This window comes from Engystomops pustulosus, chromosome 11 (assembly GCF_040894005.1).
Source record: "Engystomops pustulosus chromosome 11, aEngPut4.maternal, whole genome shotgun sequence".
In the NCBI taxonomy this organism is placed as follows: domain Eukaryota; kingdom Metazoa; phylum Chordata; class Amphibia; order Anura; family Leptodactylidae; genus Engystomops; species Engystomops pustulosus.
In genome coordinates this window covers 48,283,091-48,304,608 of record NC_092421.1, presented here as the reverse complement: position 1 = coordinate 48,304,608, position 21,518 = coordinate 48,283,091, and the positions used below count along the sequence as shown (strand labels likewise).

Here is a 21,518-nt window from a genome sequence, read left to right as displayed (position 1 = left end):
CTGCCATAGACAGGGGACATCCTCTACACCTAGAGGAGAGGAGGATCTACCATCACCATAGACAGGGGGCATCCTCTACACCTAGAGGAGAGGGAGTTCTGCTATAGACAGGGGGTATCCTCTACATCTAGAGGCGAGGTGGTTCTACCATCACCATAGACAGGGGACATCCTCTACACCTAGAGGAGAGGCAGTACTACCATCACCATAGACAGGGGGCACCCTCTACACATAGACGAGAGGCAGTACTACCATCACCATAGACAGGGGGCATCCTCTACACCTAGAGGAGAGGTGGTTCTATCATCACCATAGACAGGGGGCATCCTCTACACCGAGGGGAGAAGGGTTTCTACCATGACCTTAGAGAGGGGGCATCCTCTACATCTAGAGGAGAGGTGGTTCTACCATCACCATAGACAGGGGGCATCCTCTACACCTAGAGGAGAGGGAGTTTTGCATCCTCTACACCTTGAGGAGAGTTGGTTCTACCATCACCATAGACATGCAACAGGCAATATCACGGGTTACAGGAAATAAAACATGTTTAAGGCCGGCGCCACACAGGGCGCTTTGTCTGCGTTTGCAAACGCAGACAAAGTCGCGCCCACCGGGGCGGGCCTCGGCCCGATCGCATCGGCGTTTCTATGGAAACGCCTGCGATCGGGAACGAGCCGCCGGTGTTTCGCGTTAAATTAATGCAAAACACCGCCGGCTCGTTCCCGATCGCAGGCATTTCCATAGAAACGCCGATGCGATCGGGCCGAGGCCCGCCCCGGTGGGCGCGACTTTGTTTGCGTTTGCAAGCGCAGACAAAGCGCCCTGTGTGGCGCCGGCCTAATTCTTAAAGGTTGGACTTGATGGACCTGTGTCTTTTTTCAACCTTATATTCTATTATAATATGAATATACAGTACAAAATAGGGTATAATGTGGACTCTCGAGACAGAGATCTACAGAGTATCCAGTTACGTTCCTGTAATAACACTCACATAGGTGGGAATGTTGGAACTTGTTTAATAAGACATTAGATACCAGGATTTACTGTAAATAAATATTTCACCATCTTAGACATGTTGTAATGGTGATTTTGATATTGTAATTTGCTTGACTTCATAGTCCTGCATCAACTTGAAGATCACATGGTTTTAACTTGTTTGTAGCAGAACAGAACTTGGTCAACAATTATCTTTAGAAACCTCTTCATAAACAAAATAAAATCCATGTTTCATAATGGACCAAGAGATGAGTGGTCTTGTTGGTATTTTTCCCTGCTTAAAATGAAAACATCCAACATCTGAAGAAAAGAAGGATCTCAATAGGCATTGTATGTTTTAGAAGAATGCTTAGGGATCATAAGGTACAAGTTCGCTAGTTGGAAATATATCTATACCTTAGGGCACCATACTGGTTTCTTTAATTAGGATTATACACCCCTGGTGTGTCTCCATGTCTTTTCCAAGAATCTGACAAGTAATAGATTGATTGTTGAGGATTGACACATGGTCATGTGATGTCACACAGGTGCATGGCTCGTTATCATAACACAGCTTTGATTACACTGTGTGTTATTACGAGACGTGCACCTTAGTGACATCAAATGACCATGAACAGGTGTTTATTTACAGGAAGTAAACAATGAAGCTTCCTGTTGCATGACCACAAGAAGACTGCAAGCAGAGACCTAGAAAACTGTGAAGAATTGGTATGAAAGGTATACTGGAAAATGTAATGACTTTTCATTACGCAAACAATATCAAATATTTGCTGGAATGTGGCTAAAGTGGACAACCCCTTTAAGAGCTACTAGTGGATATTGTATTCATTGAAAATAATTTCTAATTTATAGGACCGGGAAATTGATATACATCACTCTTCTTGCTAAAAAAAAAAACTTTCATGGTGAGTTTAGGAGTCCATTAGGCTGTTTCACTGAATAACTGTGAATAAATGAAAAATGTTAAGTTTCATTAAATCTTTCCCACATTATGGTAATCTGAATACATCCTCCAACCCTGTAACATATTGTTGCCATGTTAGACATCTTGTTTAGTTTAACAATAATTCATGCCCAAAACATTTCTATATACCATAAGTAAAAGCCCTAACTTGCCATAATAGCACTGAAAACCCATAAACATCAATTAGAAGTGATTGTGTCCTTGCTGTTTTAGGTCGGCATTTAGTAAAAGGGTCACTAACATGTATTTAATTGTTCAGCTTTGAATGCAGATGGTATGATGCCATATCCCAAACGTTGAACCTCAAAATCCTGAGAATCTGCACAGGATATTATGACTCAAGTACAGTAACTGATCCCAGGTGTGGGATATTCTGATTCATATATGGGCTTTCTTCTATTACGGAAACCGACTTTTTGCTCAATTTGAGGATAGTGATGACGTTTCCTTTAGAATTGTCAACGTCATATCCTTTAGCAGAGGAACCAGTGCCACATACAGTTATTTTCTGCTTATTGTCATTCTGCTTCGCTTTCCTTTAACCCAAATAACTGTCAAAGACTGTGCTGAGCTGTCATGTTACACATTGAGTAATAAGACCCAGTCATTTGGTACTCAGCTTCATAACCTCTTCTTTAACGTCATTGCTACCCTACAATAATTCTTCAATGGAGGATGATGAGCACAGAGAGGAAATTTCCCTGACTCGCACAAGGGAAATGGTTCAAAAGTTTAAAGGAAACTTGGTACAGGAACAAGAGCTTTTATATCAAGTGACCCATTTCACAGGCTGTGACAGGGGATCCTCCTAAATTCTCCTCCTGTTATAGTCCCTTCATGCTTAAAGCTGACCATATAGTAGCTCAGCGTTTGTCTGACATGCGCAATAGAGCTATGTCTGTCTGACTATGATGTTGAAAATCGATGACTGGTTCTACTGTCCATCTTGACAATAAACTCGCAGAAAAGCTGTCCGTGTATGGATCATGTGATGGTGGTCTGCTCTGTAACAGGACTGCGGTTACAGCATGACGTTATCCAAAAACATCCTTTGCCCACAAAATATTTTTAATTGGTTACCCAAAGGAAATTAACGTTGGTGGGGAGATGGTAGTCGCTCAGGGGCCCCAACCATTATCCGAACATTACAGATGTTCGCCCCTATTTAAACCTTGACGACTCCAGCTACCATAAATTTAAAGTAAAGATAAGTTCACAGACCAATAATCAGGGCACATGTAGTCCAGAAAATCATCATAGAGACTAGAAGACCTTTAACTCTTATGACCTAGTATTTGCCATTTTGAAGCAGCAATTACAATACTTTTACTATAGGAAAGGAAATGAGTGAAGATAATTCAGTAAGCGAGTCCCTGTTTTGTTCTTGCTAAACAGCGATCCACCCTACAAGTCATAACCGTGTCCTGGACAATGTATTATGCTGATTATTCAGGCCTCTTCCTTAGCAGCTCCATGAGAGTAAAAGCAGGAAACTCTTACACCCCAGGAACTGAATGACGGAACGTTTAGCTATTTTTTTTCTTCCTTTTTATAAGGTTAGATTAGACTGATTTCATTGATCTGGCAACCTATGACGTAGACTTCATCCAGTTGCCGCAGATAATTATTCTTACTTGTTTTACTCACATTTACAGCTATTTGCTTGAGCTATTTACAGCATGTGGAGATTTTCAGCGGTCTAACTACAGGAACAGCAGTTGGAGGATGTTCATCGATTTCTATAGGGGAGTTTCCTGGGCATGCTCTGTGACCTATGTAAGAGGTCATTGTGCAGGGACGGGGAAGGAGCTGCATATCTGTACATGGGGAATGGTGGATCCTGTAGATATTGATATCACTGTTGATGATCATATTATAACTGCTAAGAATACAGAACATGAAATGTCACCCTATTTATAGGCTTATTGGTATAATGGCTGAGCACTCTGTAGAATAGGCCACTATTACTAGTTCGGCTAATCATGATAAAAGACTTGCATTACCAATGTAATGTGTGCATTGTTCCACCCTACAGTAAACCAACGGAGTATGATGATAACCATGTTTTTTCATTGCCCATACATGTGCTGGATTCTGTCAAAATGCTACACATTCAGAGCCAGATGCCATCAACCACTTGGTCAAAGGAAAAATTGTGATGCAGTGTCTGACTGTGGTTCCTTTGTCCCACCAGATTAATTTAACTTATTCAGATTGCCCACCCTTCATCATCCCCTAGTAAAACCTTATTATACACTAAATTAGGTTGTCCTCTGCTCTATTCTTGGGGTCCAGCGGAGGATATTACTTTATTTTTATAGTGCTAACGTGATGTCATACAGACCAGCAGAGTTGGGCTTCTTCATTTAAATAGTACATTTCTATTGAGCAACCGTCCATAGAATCATGAAGGGTATCGATGAGATGATATTGGTCTATTCCAATTTTGGCTAGGAATTTCCAATTAACCGGTACAGGATAGTCATGGTAGCTCCCTATGTGTTACAGAAAGCAATACTTCCTGAATGTGAAGTCTCTTCTTGTACTTTTTTTTCTTGATATTGCTTCAACTGATTTCTAGATTGTTGATGTATAACACATCTATCTATGTTCTATAATCTTAGTGTTTTTACATAAAGGGGTTGTGCAGGTTTCAAAAACATGGCTACTCTTCTTGGAACAGCACCGTAGGTAAGGTCTAGTGTTTCAATTGCATCAAATTCAACTTGATGACCATCTCTTTGTCAGGTAGCGGCTATGTTTTTTTCTAATCCTGGACATCTTCTATAAATAAAGGTCTACTGATCAAATACCATAGTTTGCTGTTCTGCTACCTATTAACACTAAACAAGAACGATGAGGTCTAACCATAAAGTTATATAATAAAACGTTATAAGATTTAGTCTGCTGACTAGTATATGACGAGTTTGTAAATAGAGATCTCCTCCAGGACAGAGATTCATATAATGTGCCCTGAGGGTTTACTGTCTCTGCTCATAATCTCCCATGAGAACTGTTAACATGGTTTCTATGATCTAACTTTTTCCATAGCATCTGCTCATTAAATACATTTTCAGAGTGTACAGTGTATGCAGCCCAGCCTTGAAGCATCTGCAGGGGTTGGGGTGCAGCTCACGCTGAAAATAATAAACTTCACTACTCCGATATAAACAGAATGCTATAAAAGCAACGTATTCTTAAAATAATTTTTTTTGTCTGTGTCATGCAATCACTTTCCTGTGGCTTTGGCACCAGATTTGTACACAATGGCACACGCCCTACTCTCATGGAAATGTCACAACTCTGTATCTATGGAGAGTCTGGCAGAGCCGGAAAGTGGAAGCTCTAAATCTAAGTTTTGAAGAGGAAAACCCTGGAGTCTTAAAGGGAAAAGACCTTATTGTTTTTCCGTTAGGAGACGCGTCACAATACCAGCAGAGATGGGAGGGGGCACACAACACACAGGATGTCCAGTCTGTGCCAAGTAATGATCCATTCTGTCAGACACATTGAGCTCTCTCCAATTACCGCCTACTATCAGCAGTTTCCCTTGCAGGAGTCATTAGCAGTTTTTGCAGGGGAAGATTGGAAAGTGGGCTGATTGTTTTTGTTTTAATCTTTATACCATGTGCGCACAAGTCCAACTGGCAATGCCATCATTGTAATGAATTTTTCTGCTGCTAAATTTTCTTTTATTATGTGCCCCCACATATTGAGCCCCCTCCGCATGGTCTATGGTGCCCAGATTTTGAAAGCATAGATGTGTGTTATTTCTGGCTTGGTGGGTGGGTTGGGGAGATTGACTAGTACTTGAGGGAAATGTTATGTTTTGCATTCGTATGAAATGTAGCTGTGCACATGTTGTGGCGGGCACTATGCGTGGTGCAGGTTGTGGCGGGCACCATGCGTGGTGGCTACAGTGTGCACCCCTCAAATGGCATAAACTGTGAATAACTGTCACTAAATGGACTAACACTTAATACATCAGAACTCACATATTCAAAGATTGTGTGGGTAGATACCCCCGTGGCTGGGGAAATTGTGGCTGCTGTGTATAGTAGTATATACAGTAGTGCTGTTTGAAGTGCATTCTGTAAATTATCATTCACCTTATGAGATTATCAGTATTCTCCAGTAGGATGAGTAATATACCTTGTGCGCTTATGGTCTTCTTTGTGTTGTCTCGAAATAGGACTTCAAAATAAATACCTCATGCTGACCAGGCCCCATCAGGTGTCCCTTTTTGCAAAAATAACTCGCTTATAGATAAGGAAGGGGTCTGTTTTTTACAGTGGGCCCAGCAGATGATTCCTTTGACCAGGGGTGTTACCAGTTATCCACTTACTACCGCCTAGACCACCAGGGATGATTCTAGTTTTCTCTTGACTACCATAAGAGCAGCAGATATGATGTGAAAGTATAATGGTGTGCTGGAACAATGACCGCTTTGGCTTTGGGTGCACTGGCTCAGTGATGTATACATACAGTCACCTTTAGTATTTCATAGTGCTAGCAATCTGTTTCCTCGACCTGCTGTTATACAATTGATGGCTGTGGGCACGGTGTAGATAGCCCCATAAGTGCTTGTATGCGGATGCTTCTTTGAGCAGCCTAGTGTTCGTGGAAATAATCTTGGAATGTTGGCATAGATTTCTGGAAGTGTGAAATAAGTGGTATGCTAATAGGCGCATCTAAAATTCAACCCCCCTTCCCGCTCTCAAGAGACTAATTTTAGCCCTTAAACTAAAAAAAACAAGCAGAGATGTTTCAGCTAATATTGCATGTGTGTGCCAGGCCTCACCCTGTCAGATTATTTGCACAACCCTGCAGTTTATTAATTGCACTGTGACAAATTCAGACAGGTTCAGCCCTTCCCTTTCATCAAAGACGATTTGCAGCTCATGGATCTTATAAATGGAATACCCGATGGAAAATGCAAATAAAAAAACCTTCCGGATTGGACTGCGATTTCTCCAAATTATAATGTGTCTCCATGATCGGGGGCGGATTAAGACTGCCATTGGCAATGGATCTTATGAATATTATAGCTCCTACAAGTTTGGAATCACTTCTTGGAAAATGTATTCTTTTTGCCTGCTCTCTGCAATCGGTAGTTTCAGGACCTTCAAAGGTCCTGAAATGTCTATTGTGTACATGTGTACTGAGAGCAGGAACAGATGTATGAGGATTTCATTGGTGAAGGTCCTTCTCATTATAAAATGTGGTGGTTGGTTATATGCAACTCAACGGACAAGGGATTGGCCCCAAAGTCGCCTCAAAATGGTGATGGTATGGTAATGGACTTTTATGTTGTATTCATTATTATCTTAGAGCCTGTACCACTTGGGGATTCTTTTGTCCCTTGGCTTAATCTATACGTGTAATGATGACATTTGCATTACATCATCATAAGAAGACATTGATTGTATGGAACTAAAAATATCAATCTCTGTAGTGGTTCCAGGATTAATATTGATTTATTGGATAGCAGTTCACTTGTTCATAACAAGCAGGGCCGGCATTTGTCTAATACAATTCTGTGATTTTATTCTGGATCTTGGTAGTGTGTCTCCTATAATTTGTCTATTTACCATCTATAATGAATGGCTGATGGCAATGCTGCCCTGGTTGGGAAACCAAAAGGTTTGGGAAGAAGTCTAAGCATGCATGTGTATATGTGCTAGGGAGGAATAGCTGTTGCTTGAACATATTGCCTAATTGCAATAGGAAGCGCATAGCTACCCTTATACCTGGTTACATGGATTTGACTTTACTGCTCAATGTAATGTGGCAGGATTACTTTAACCCCAAAAGACTGTATGAAACAAGGTTGTATATTTCCTAGTGACTGGGTAGAATATGATGCTTTGGGAAGTATTTAGGATAAATCCATTATTTCTCATTTATACCTATCCTTATAACACTTGTCATTTTAGTAATCCATAAATTATCCATAATAATCCATAGAGAAAATAGCATCTAAAGTGGGATTTAGCGGTGTCGCTTTCCTGCACCTAATATAAAGCTGGAAGGCCAAAATCCTTATGACTGTGCCTTGATAGTTAATACATCAAAATGTAGGGTATGAATTATAGGGTAGCTTGGATACATCCTGGACTTCAGTTTTCATACTAAAAATATCTTTGGGATTAGTGTTTGTTTTGCAGTAAAACTGGTTATTACATGTAGTGATTGTGCCCTTTGTTGCATATTTGTGGAGGTGATAATTAGGATCAGTCATCCTAATTTTCTTTACTGTTGTTATTCCATACGGGAGCTATTTGCTGTACTAGCTGTTAGAAATGAAATGACCTGTCTATACCAGGCTAACGCCCTGAAGAAGGTGTGTGTTTTTTGTTTTCATATCCGGTTTTGCTTTCCAAATTATGTGAATTGCCCAGGGTGTTGCTAATTGTGATTTTGTCATGTGGACACAAGAAGTTTTAGTTCTGTGTGATGATCCAGCTTACATGGGTGATGGGTAGCAGGAAAAACTCAAGACATTTGGAATTACAGTAGAAGTGGGAGATGCCGACATCGTCAAGAAAATGGGATCTGTGCATAGACGTGCTTTAGCTAGGAGGAAGGTTAGTCAATTTTGATAATTTTGCCTATGTAAATGGAATTGGTCAAGAGCTCTGGCTTTTTAAGTTCTATGCTCGTGGCTGTATTATACATCTTTATGCATGATCCTTCTGTGTTGTGATGGTCATCCCATTTCTTGGTCCATATAACACATACTTCAGTGCATGCATCTAAGAAAGTGCATAGTTCTGAGTCTCACATAAGCATCATACTGCAGCACATTGAGTGACTTCATGTATAGGGTCGATGCTGACTCTGCCTGGTCAGTTTACTATCAAAATTCTGTTTTCTAAATTGCAGGATACATGTGATAGAATGTACATACATTTCCAAAAGTCTATTTCGAAGACCAACCGCTCATTAGTTGACTAAATTTGGAGGGGCGTGGGGGGTCTTTGTTCCCACATGATATCAGACCACACCGAGGAGGAGTTTAAAGACTCCATTAGTCCCATAGACATTTGATAAAACCGTAATGTACATTCATGTTGGAATATCACTCCAGATGTCATTCCAGATCACAACTAGTCACAGTCTTGTGGTCATGTAGGATTGCAGTATTCCTCTTTTGGGTGGAATAACCAAAGTAGATAAAATTAAAAAGGAAACCACTTTTAACATACTGGCCCAGAGATGTATTAAGTGTTTGCGCCATAATTGTGTTGCAGCTGGCACTTTTGAAAACTAAAAGGGCGCCTTGTGTGTTCCTAGTTTGCATCACATTTATTACTGCGTCTTGACACAGTTGTGTTGCATGCTGTATAATGAAAGTGTACCAAAAAGAAAAAGGTGCAACACACTTTCCATAGCAGCTCCGATTGCGCCAGATAATTCAACACTGTTTGATTATCTGGTGCAACTTGTGCAAGTGAAGCAAACTGCACAAAGGCAGATTGTGCCACTTTTGATAAATTTGGACCACTGGATCTTAGGAGTCAGAAACAAATAGTAAAGTGGTACTAAGATTTCCATGTGGTTCTCTAACCACATAAGTGATCACATAGATGGCAGTACCTTCCAGTTTTATTCAATATGGTAATTTTATGTGAAACTGAATTTCCCTTTTAATCATCACAACTTAAAGGACACCTGTCATCAGGTCTGTGTCACTTGTCCTGTTGGAGCAGCTCACAAGGATCCCATCCCAGCCTTTATCTAGTTATTTCATACATTAATCATTATAAAATCATCTATTTTCTATCATGTAAATGAGGCTGGTCACATGGTCAGAGGCAGTGATGTCACCCCTGTTACCCCTCCCCTCTCCTCCCCCTTCTCATGTCTGTGTGTAATGTATAGTAAAGTATTGCTAGTGTGTGCTGCATCTGCTGACATGCTGCATCCTCCTAATATACATGTGAGAGACACAGACATCAGCTACACATGAATCTGACATGTTCTGCTATAACATGGCTGCCTGGAGCTGCTGTATCTCTCCTAAACACACACACATGCACACACAGGCTGCAGGGGGCGTGGCCACCAGCACCAGGAAGCACATCATTATACAGCCTCACATCATTATACAGGCTGTCAGTCAAGCACTGGGGGTGTGGCTGTGCCTCCCACTCATGAATAAGGTGGACAGCTTGAATATGCTAATGCTTCATTGGACATTTCACAGGTCATCTGCATACAGCTTTAGGACCTCATTGCTTAGGTTTACAGGCATGTAGAGGGACAATGAAGGGATAGAGGCAATGCTCTCTAATGGCAGTTTATGAAAATATATTTAGTTTAGGGGGGTTATTTTGCATGACGGGTTCTCTTTAACACAAAATGTAACAATTATTTAATTTTCTGGTTTAGTGATTAAGCAGCCTTATCTGAAAAGCTTATAAAAGGGAACATGTCATCCTGAAATCTTGCCCGTAGGTCCTATCCTGTTGCTAATATTTAGGTTTCCTTGTCATAGTTTAAGTCTCACTTGATGGATGGAACTTCAAAGGTTTTCACTGCATGTAAAATCTTTAGTGAACCCCTTGAGCGGCCGTGAAACTGCTGTACTATGGCAGACATGATCCAATCACTGCACCTGTCAAGCAAGGGCGAGGGGTTGGTGAGAAATTTCTGTTGGTTCATGCTGTATGGACATGAGACATAAATATGATATGAAAGTGATTAAATAAGTGATGGAAGTGATAAAATGTAGGATTAGAATTCAACATGGCCCATGATATACAAAGCCATGTGTGAATATACCCTTAGCTGTGGTAGGTTCACCTGCCATCCTATGTAAACCACAGATAACAATGTGGCATAATGAGTAATGGTAACAGACTCGGCACTGCTACATGTGTGCATTCTTGTGTGTGATGCATTGCAGGCATTCCTATACAATAATTAAGTGTACCTATACTTTGGGTGGATTTGTGTGATGGTGTGGCCATCTGGATGCAGTTAGGCGCCATATGAAATTAATATAGGGTAGTTAAGATCTATATATGATGTTACTGAGGTTTCCTAAGGATAAAGTTGCAAACCACCTACATCAGCAATCCCTTTTATTAACATTTAAAACATACAGTTAATTATCTTTTTTTTTTACATTTTACTTTGAAGGAAGGTATTTTCAAGATGTTGGTAGAAAAAAAATGTTATATACCCATTAGTAGTTTATCAATCTCTTCTGGGGTCATTAAAACAAAGCTATACCCTCTCCCTCCCTGTGTTTATAAGTGACCCACAGGCGTAGTGAATCATCACACTTCACTATTGAAACAGCACCACACTTGGTCACAGTTTGTGTGCGTTACTGTGGGTAGGCTCCGGCTGGGCTGTTTATAGATGGAACAACCATGTTTTACAAATCATGGAAACCTCTTTAATAGTTGTTCCATATGACTGCTTGTACTCTGCAATGTAATATTATATATGTATATGTCCCCTATTATTTGTAGAGTGCTGCGGAATATGATGGCTCAATATAAATAAACATTATTATTATTATTAAACAGGGATGTTATACATACAGGATTACAATAAATATCAAGTTCTAAATAGGAACCATTGTATAACCAGCCAGGGAATCTGTTAATCAGAACTTGCAGTGCAATCTGTACTTTTTAAAGCAGAAGATCCTGCAGGCAGCATGTTTATAGAGCAAAAAATGCTGACTAGACTGTTCCCAGTGTCCTACCTGCAGGCAGCATGTTATAGAGCAGGAAGAGCTGAGTAGATTCTATAGTGTCCAATGTACATGCTTAATGTTATAGAGTAGGAGGGGCTGAGCAGCTTGTACATAGTGTCCTATCTGCCCGCAGCATGTTATAGAGCAGGAGGGGCGGAGCAGCTTGTAGATAGTATCCTATCTGCCAGCAGTAGGTTATATAGCAGGAGGGGCTGAGCAGATTATACATAGTGTCCCATCTGCAGACAGCATGTTATAGAGCAGGAGGAGCTGAGCAGATTGTACATACTGTCATATCTGCCGGCAGCATGTTATAGAGCAGGAGGAGCTGAGCAGATTGTACATCGTGTCCCATCTGCAGGCAGCATGTTATAGAGTAGGTAATTTTAGCAGATTAATCTATACTTTTGTGGGAAAAAAATTAATTAAAATACTTGTATGTTATTGAAACCCCTGCACTATCTGAAGAATATCAAAGTGGATAAAAGTTTGCATTACGGCACAGTTATTTTTTTACGTACTGATCCAAACTTCTAAATAATTATCACAGAAGCTCTTGCCTTTGTTCCTAAGCGGCAGAGATTTCTGAAATAAGATGGGCTGTCCATCTGTCAGTATGATGAACCTCTGCGTTCCCAAGTAACGTAATGTTAGGTCTAAATGGGAACACACTCTACATGCCAGGAACACGCCTCGGCTTTGGGATGAAGACCTACAGCTGGAACCTATTCTATTTAAAAGGTTTGTCCTGCTGAATGCTGTACAACACTCCCACGAGAATATTACAGGAGATCTGTTACATGTTGCAGCTGGACTTGTCTTGATACAGTAACTGATGAGGTTGTCTCTAAACGTTTCTTAATCACAACCATTTTAGTTGTCTACTTGAGAAGGATGATTTTATATTGACTCGAAGGCTTTTCTTTAAATTGATACCTTCTGAGGAAAGCTATGAGGCCTGCTCCTTGCAGTGCCAAGACTATCCTGCCCACTTACTAGGGTTCATTTCCAAACATGAAGGGTGTCATGTCGAAAAATGCTTGAGAACTGGTAACATGTGCATAAGATTACCCTCCCCCTCCAAAAAAATTCTTCATTATGATCTTTTTTCCACTTGTGTACGAGATCCAAGAAATCCTACAATTTTTTGACTAATGAATTTTTAACCTCAAAGACATTTTAGACATCTCCAAGGTCTTTTATACACAATCCACTTTACCATCTTAAGTTCTTCTAGAAGACAAATAGTTGCAGGTCCTTTCATTGAGACCACACAGTGTCTTCGGGGATCTCCAAAAGTTTACACAGCAGGAGGACCCGAGCACCTCAGAATTGATAGTTTGGAATATTAGAAAATAATTATTCCAGATTAGCAATGACAGATTATATCCTAGGCTGTAAAACGGTCTTCTTAAAGTTGCAGTATAGTGTTAATCCTATGGGAGGGACCTCCATGTAGCTCAATGATAATAAATGGGTTTTCCAGAAGGTCTTGGAGATTAGGCACAGATGCAGGAGAGCTTTTGAAAAACTATTGTTTTAATGAAGGAAATATACTATCAATATCAAGTCTGAAAACCAGAGACACTTAATCATAGATCCAGTTACTGTGACTTTGGAAACCGTCTTATATTAGTTATCCATGGTCTCCTTCCTTCTAAAATTAACTTCTCTAGGGGCATTACCAGAGACTCTCCATGCTGCAGTAACACAGGCTGTTACACAGTTCAGGATCAATTCCCTCTCCCACTTTGTGCTGAAACTCCTGCTGCCATGAGATTACATCAGGCAGAGGGAGGGGGAAGTGCTGAGCAAGAGCACTGTCTCACTCTCCTCCTTGCTCCTGCTCGGAAATTCCCTATCCCTCTGCCTGATGTAACCTCACGGCACCAGGAAGTTTTGGGACAAACGGTGGGAGGAGGGAATCTGCAGAATGAATAGGCTCTGATAACACCACCAAAGCCCTCCTGACTTATTAGCGTAATTTTCAACGTTGATTTTAGAAGGAAGGAGGCCATGGATAATAAATATAAGAAGATCTATGAGCAAGTGTCCCTGGTTTTTCATGCTTTATGGTAGATCTCCTTTAATACTATTTTTAGTACACTGGAGCACTCACTACTTTATAGAAGACCCATAACATTGTTTGTTTTAAATAATGCCAGCATTACTGATTTGGCATTCACCTGGTTGTGATTTTATGCTCCGTAGTGAAACCCAGAATGTCAAATATCAATTGTGGGCAACAAAATCCCACCAAATTCCGATGTACTGAAAGAACAGGAAGTAGGATCTATTCATTTCTGATAGGTCACCATAGGGGATGCTCTTTAGTCTGACATTCATAAGATTGGTTCCTAATAAACTAATCGAAACCAACAAACTTTAAGGTGGCAATGGGTTCCCTTACTTGCGTGTTTCTGTATAATATATGGGCTTAGATTTCCACATTACACTAGGAAAAAGTGGTGTTTGTCAACCGGAAACGCATTGTGAAACTGAGACATCGGTGAATTCTGTCTATAATACCTCATTGCATCCCTCTATGATTACCAGTATACACCAGTGTAACCAGAGGGACTGGATTTTTTTGCTTTTCATGACAAAGTTCTTTATCTCTTTGTGATCCTGAGATTTGACAGTCCCCTTCAGATCAGGTGTAACAGATTTAGAATAGTGTTGCTAAAAGGGATGTTCCAGTATTTAAAAATGTCATAATCTATCCTCAATTTTAAAGCAGGTGTCCAACACTTGGCACCTCCTGGACCTGTAATGGTCCTTGTTGCAGATTGATCTCCTTTATGTGAATGGGGTTGAGCTGCTATACATTGTAAGAACGGGTCAGAACCCAAACTATCCATTTAACAGTGTATATGCAGGTTTGTACATCAAGGTATAAACAACAGTTTGGTGCTTTGTAGTTGCATTCACCAATTTAATATCCTTCAGTTCTGCGCTCCCCTGGGATATTACATCATCACTATTGTAGTCTTTCCCTTTGACGTTCTTTATACAGTGGGATTATGTTTGCTTCTATTTTGGAAAAATCCCAGTGTAAAGGCTTTTCTATTTTCCAGATTCCTTCCCCAAGCAGCTGTTTTCCTGCCGATTGTCAAGGGCAGTAAGTTATCAGTCAAACTTGATTCACCAGAGCTTTAAAAAACTGAATTGTGGTTTTCTAAGAAAAATCAAAGCCAGAAGTACAAAGGCTTTTAAGGTAACTTCAAAATGCAAGCGTAGCCATTTCTTTACAATTTGAAGGACTTAAATCATTCCGCTCTTTTGTTTTTAAGAAGTTACTGGTAACAAATTGCTTTCTTTTACTTTAAAGAACCATCAGGAAGCAATAAAGACTTGGCGGACGTCAAAGTAAAATGACATTATATACGGTGGGTCCAATACGGGTTTAAACCAGGGGATTATCTTCTGGTCATTGATGTAATGTCATATGAGATATCGGCTATGCCTCTAGAGGGAGGCTATGAAGAACTGAAAATTGCATGTTAATAACTCAAGGCCTGCAATACATTACATTTACTGCTTGGATTGTGTACAGAAGTTCAAAATGGTATGCAACTGGATACAGACAAACTGGATCAAGGATATTGAGCCAGGGTTCAGGTTAATGAGCATAGCAGAGGTGAAGTTGGACCACCTTTCAACCACATTTAAAGGGGTTTTGCCCCAAAAATTTAAATTCACAAACATTTTCCCTTAATTTACCTTTGCAATGTCTGGGACCGATTAGCTGCTCATATCCGTGTTCCCAGCTATAGTTGCAGATCTGCAGGTCCTAGAGGTCACAGCTTAGGTAGGTTTACTGGAATTGACTACTGGATATTCTAACTTACTGTGTCTGGTATCGCAACCCGTCCCCATTTACTGGTGCAAGGATGCCGTCGTAACAGTCTCATTCCCCTGGATTGGAGTAAAGCTATTTATGGGGAATGTGGTGTACCCTATTCTGTAATTTTAAAGAGCCCTTTTAAAGGATGGCTTGTCACCGGTTATTCAGCCATATAAGAGTGTTGGATGTAATTTTGCATAGTCAGGTTGTTGGGTTATTCCACAGGAAGCTGGCACAAACTTTGCTGTTGAGAGTAATGCCCAGATAAAGGGAACCTGTCATCAGGAGCCCTTTATCTGGCTCCCCCATAGTGAATAGTGTACACATTGGGGCACATTTACTTACCCAGTCCTGTGCATTCCCCGATCCGGAGTGTCCGACAAGAAGGAACTCTGCTGTGGTTCACTTACATTGTGCGCCCGATATCCTGCATGTGTCGCTCCCGGCTCAGGTCCACCGTAGTTCACCTTCTTCCCGGTGTATGTTAGTGCTTGGCTTGCAACACAATTTCAAGGTTAACCCCCCCCTGATTTGGGTCGCATGAAAGCCGGCGTGAAAGTCGGAAAACCCGAACGGAAATACCATATATACTCAAATATAAGCCTAGTTTTTCTGCACAAAAAATGTGCTGAAAAACCCTAATCTGGCTTATACTCGAGTCAAGGAAAAAAAAAGTGGACTCACCTCCTGACGCTCCCCGGCATCCATTGCGGCTCCGATATGGGGTCCTGGTCTGTCACAGTCTTCGTGACGTCAGCTGCATCGGCACACACTATGATGTCATCTTGCGGCATGGTGCCTGCGACGGACCGGGAGGGGCAGGCGGGCTATATACTGGGGTGGCTGTGACCAATGCATTTCCCACCCTCGGCTTATACTTTATAATTAGGGGTCTCGGCTTATACTCGGGTCAGCTTATACTCGAGTATATATGGTAAGCCACATTGTCATAGTAAAACTGTCTTTAAAAAAATATATATATGTTAGATGAAAGTTCACCTTTCTGTATGCAGAGCTGTGTCCCTAGTCCCATGGGAGTGGCCAGTGAGGAGTGCCCCCCCCTCCTTGGGAAACTGCTCCGTTATTCATCTATTTAATATTAAAACAAGCCTCCCATGTCTCCTCTCTGACCCATTGCTTTACCCCCCAGGATACATGTCTGCCCCACTCCAATGGGACTAGGGACACAGCTCTGTATACAGAAAGGTAAACTTTCATCTTAGGTAAACTTATCATAGTATCATAGTATATAAGGCTGGAAGGAGACCATCAAGTTCATCAAGTCCAACCTTTAAGAATTAAATAAATGTTTTATCCCCATAACCCGTGATATTTTTTCTCTCCAGAAAGGCATCCAGGCCTCTCTTGAACATGTACATAGAGTCCGCCATAACAACCTCCTGCGGCAGAGAGTTCCACAGTCTCACTGCTCTTACAGTAAAGTACCTTTGTCTATGTTGATGGTAGAATCGCCTCTCCTCTAGGCATAGAGGATGCCCCCTTGTCCTGGTCACAGGCCGAGGTATAAAAAGATCTTTGGAGAGATCCTTGTACTGTCCGTTCAGGTATTTGTACATAGTAATGAGGTCTCCCCTCAGTCGTCTTTTCCCAAATTTTTTAATCTGCTCTCCTCTGCACCCGTTCCAGCTCTACTATATCCTTTTTATACACTGGTGCCCAAAACTGTACACAATATTCCATGTGTGGTCTGACCAGGGATTTGTATAAGGGCAAAACTATGTCTTTATCATGAGAATCTATTCCTCTCTTGATACATCCCATTATTTTATTTGCTTTAGCAGCAGCCGCCTGGCTCTGGTCACTAAAATTAAGTTTACCATCCACCAATACCCCCAAGTCCTTTTCAGCTTCAGTTTTACTAAGTAATTGACCGTTTAGAACATAATTATACTTTTTGTTTCCATGGCCCAAGTGCATAACTTTACATTTATCTACATTAAACCTCATCAACCATTTCTCTGCCCAACCCTCAAGCTTCCACAAATCCCTCTGTAATGCTAAACTATCGACCTCAGTATTTATTACTTTACACAGCTTAGTATCATCTGCAAATATTGAAACTTGACTGTGTAAACCCACTACAAGGTCATTAATAAAAATATTAAAAAGAAGTGGCCCCAATACTGACCCCTGTGGCACTCCACTGGTAACATCAACCCAATCTGAGAATGTGCCATTAATGACCACCCTCTGTTTTCTATCACTAAGCCAATTACTTACCCAAATACACAGATTTTCTCCTATTCCCAGCAGTCTCATTTTATATACCAACCTTTTATGTGGCACGGTGTCAAATGCCTTTGAAAAGTCCAGATATACAACATCCACAGCGGCCCCCAGATCCAGTCTTGAACTTACCTCCTCGTAGAAACCAATCAGATTAGTCTGACAGGACCGATCTCTCATAAACCCATGCTGACGCTGGGTTATAAGGTTGTGCACAGTGAGATACTCCAGGATAGCATCTCTAATAAACCCCTCAAATATTTTCCCCACCACAGCAGTTAGACTCACGGGTCTGTAGTTTCCAGGATCGCTATTTGATCCTTTTTTGTATATTGGTACCACATTTGCTATGCGCCATTCCTGTGGAACATAACCAGTCCTCAGTGAATCTTCAAATATTAAAAATAACGGTTTGTTTATCACTGTACATAATTCATGCAGAACCCGGGGGTGTATTCCATCTGGCCCAGGTGATTTATCTATCTTAGTGGTTGCGAGGCGGCGCCGTACCTCTTCCTGGGTTAAACTGTTGACATTATAAAAAGAATTAACATTATTCCTCATTGTGTCTTCCACCAGGGGATTTTCCTGGGTAAAGACAGTTGAGAAGGCGACATTCAGTAGATTGGCCCTTTCCTCATCTCCTTCCACCATGACCCCCGTGTTATTTCTAAGGGGACCCACACTCTCTGTTTTTAGTTTCTTATCATTTATATACTTGAAAAATAATTTGGGATTATTTTTGCTCTCCCTGGCAATATTTCTCTCAGTCTCTATTTTTGCGGCCTTTATCTGCTTTTTACAGGATTTATTTTTCTCTCTATAATCATGTAATGCCTCATCACTACCTTCACGTTTTAGCACCTTAAACGCTTTATCTTTCTCGCTTATTGCTTTCCTTACAAGACTAGTTAGCCACAAGCCTTGTTCCTTTTATGCTTTTTCCCATAAGGTGTGTGTTTCTCACAGGACTTTTTCAGAATATATAAGAAAAAGTCCCATTTTTGGGGGGGACTTTTGTCTTTGAGAACATTATCCCAGTCTATGCCTTTAAGGTCTTCCCTTAGTTGCTGAAAATTTGCCCTCCTGAAGTTTAGAGTGTTGGTTGCCCCTTCACTAACGCTCTTAGTAAAGCGTAATACAAAATCAATGATATTATGATCACTATTCCCCAGGTTCCCCCCAACCTGTAGTTTTGATACCCTATCAGGTCTGTTGGTAAGGATAAGGTCCAGCAGTGCCCCCCCTCTTGTTGGCTCCAGGACTAGTTGCGACAGGTAATTGTCTTTTGTTGTTGACAAGAACCTGCTGCCTTTGAAGGACCTGCAGGTTTCTGCCCCCCAGTCAATATCTGGGTAATTGAAGTCCCCCATGATAAGTACTTCACCATGCTTTGAAGCCGCATCCATTTCACTTATCAGCATTTCCTCTGCTGCCTCCATTATATTTGGAGCCTTATAACAAACCCCTAGTAATATTTTATTATTCTTTTTCCCTCCTCTTATCTCAACCCATAGGGACTCCACATTTGCGTTACTGATGTCATCTCACAGGACGGGCTTGAGGCGAGAATTCACATATAAACAAACCCCTCCCCCTTTTTTATTTATACGATCCTTTCTAAAAAGACTATAACCATCTATAGTAACAGCCCAGTCATAGCTACTGTCCAGCCATGTCTCGCTGATACCCACTATATCATATTTCCGCTCCAACATCAAGAGTTCCAGTTCCTCCATTTTGTTTGTGAGGCTTCTGGCATTTGTGTACACACACTTTATATGGTTTTCCCTGTCCGTATTCCTTTTGTCCTTATTCCCCAATCTCATTCCAGCCCCCCTTCCTCCCCCATGGACTATGACTCTTCCCAGCTCTCTATCATCTTTTTTTTTCGGTAAAAATTCAGTTTTACAATCAAAACTCTTTAGCAATGTGCACATTATTCTAAATGGGGACATGGGGAAGCCGGAAAAAGGTCTCCTGATGACAGGTTCCCTATTAAAAAAAAAAAATCTTTCTTCATTGTACTGCTTTACGTGATATTCCTGTGGTTTATACTTGCTTTTTAGTTGTACATTTTCAGAGTTGGGAGACATTTTGTATGGTAAAGTAAGCTGACAGTCCCCCAGTTTCTTTAGCATTGCGATGCTGACTGTGTTGGCTTTTGTTTTAGTAAATTACTATGATCAGGATACCACCTGCAAGAACTTATTTGGTATATTTACTTGCGATTCATTCGTTTTTTCTATGTTCTTCCAGACTCCTGAATGATTTTATACCATTTTGCTAATATATTCCTAGTTTGTGTACCTGTTATACAGTAGAAATCTAGACTGTAAACTCAGCTGGCTTGGGATCTTGGGATTCCAGGAGTATGAATATACTTGCTGTGTAATACGATGGTGCCAAGATTAATATGATATAATTATGAAACCATTATGCAGACTCTTTTGAGGGTGCGATATTGCCCACCACAATATAGATGAACTCCACTTTCCCAGGTTCCCTGCCTTATTAAAATATAACTAAGCAACATAACTTTTTGGTTTGTAAGATTTATGCATCTGTTAATAAATCCTGCTCTTGTTTGAAGGCTCTAACTTATTTGCTTCTTATCAAACCTGCTAAATCTGCAGGGGGTTGAATACTACTTGTAGGCACTGTATGTATGTATGTATGTATGTGTGTGTGTATATATATATATATATATATATATATATATATATATATATATATATATATATATATATATGCACTTATACTTGAGTATAAGCCTAGTTTTTCAGCACAAGAAAATTTGCTGAAAACCCAAACTCGGCTAGTCTTTGGCAGCCATTGCATTATGAGAATATTATATGTATTTTCTAGAGCAGGGAATGAGTTTCCCAGCTCCTTCTTTTTACCAGTGTAACACCATCTATTTGACATCTCGTAATTCTTGCAAATTGTAGGAGAATTTTCTTGATTTAAACCAGTTTTCCAGTTTTATAGATCATTTTAACATCTTCTATGTGAAATTTGATACGTATGTTCATGTGTTTTTGTCAGTTTATATTTCCTTTATAGTAAATGGTTGGAGCAAAATTAGACCTAAGCTACATTTGTTGTTTCTGTAATGCTTATAACACATTATTCAAGTTTACTGGGTTAACCATTTTTGCAGAGTATTTCCTCGCTCTTATATTTGCTTAGTAGCAATATGAGGAGAAGGTCTATTCTTCTACAGTAGTTTCATTATTTAGTCCTCTGCTCGGTGACCTTGTAGTACAGCTAGACTAAGCTGGCCATGAAGAGAAGTAGTCCTAAGCCTTGAATGATATTGACTGATGATTTCACATGGATTTGGGCTTCCTTATAAAAAATTCTAGACTAAAGTCTTGCTCTTTGTTCGTGATTGAGAGTAGTTCAACCAGAGTTGTAACTAGAAACTGCTGGTCTGTAGAAATTGGTACGGAGACCCTCAACTAAATAATGTATAATTCATAGTGCTGCTATGGTGTATGGTGAAGAGACATCTTATGGGTTCCCTAAGTTGGGCAGTTGCTTTTGCCCCGTCTGCAACCCCTCACTTCTACGAAAACTCTACTAAATTAAATATGTACACATGGCCAAGAAATCTTTCATACGGCACATATTACTTTGCAAGGAACTGTTGTGTTGAGTGAAAACTGTCCACTCTGGAGGGGAGCTGGCTGGTAAAGGCTACAAAGTCACTCATTTGTTTGCCTATTTTCTTACTCTGCTTTTTG

General features: G+C 40.5%; 1 protein-coding gene across 6 annotated transcripts in view; it reads left to right on the top strand.

The window, feature by feature from the left end:
* Positions 1-21,518, top strand: part of SH3PXD2A (SH3 and PX domains 2A) — a 168,539-nt gene that overhangs the window by 2,969 nt on the left and 144,052 nt on the right. For 3 of the 6 annotated variants that reach the window (XM_072129535.1, XM_072129536.1, XM_072129533.1), the window contains exon 1: positions 8,408-8,547. The exons of the other annotated variants lie outside the window; for them this stretch is intronic. In XM_072129535.1, coding sequence (XP_071985636.1) covers positions 8,509-8,547 — 39 coding nt within the window. In that variant the 5' untranslated portion in view covers positions 8,408-8,508. Of the gene's footprint in view, positions 1-8,407; positions 8,548-21,518 lie in introns of those variants that run through there. 6 annotated transcript variants of the gene reach the window in all.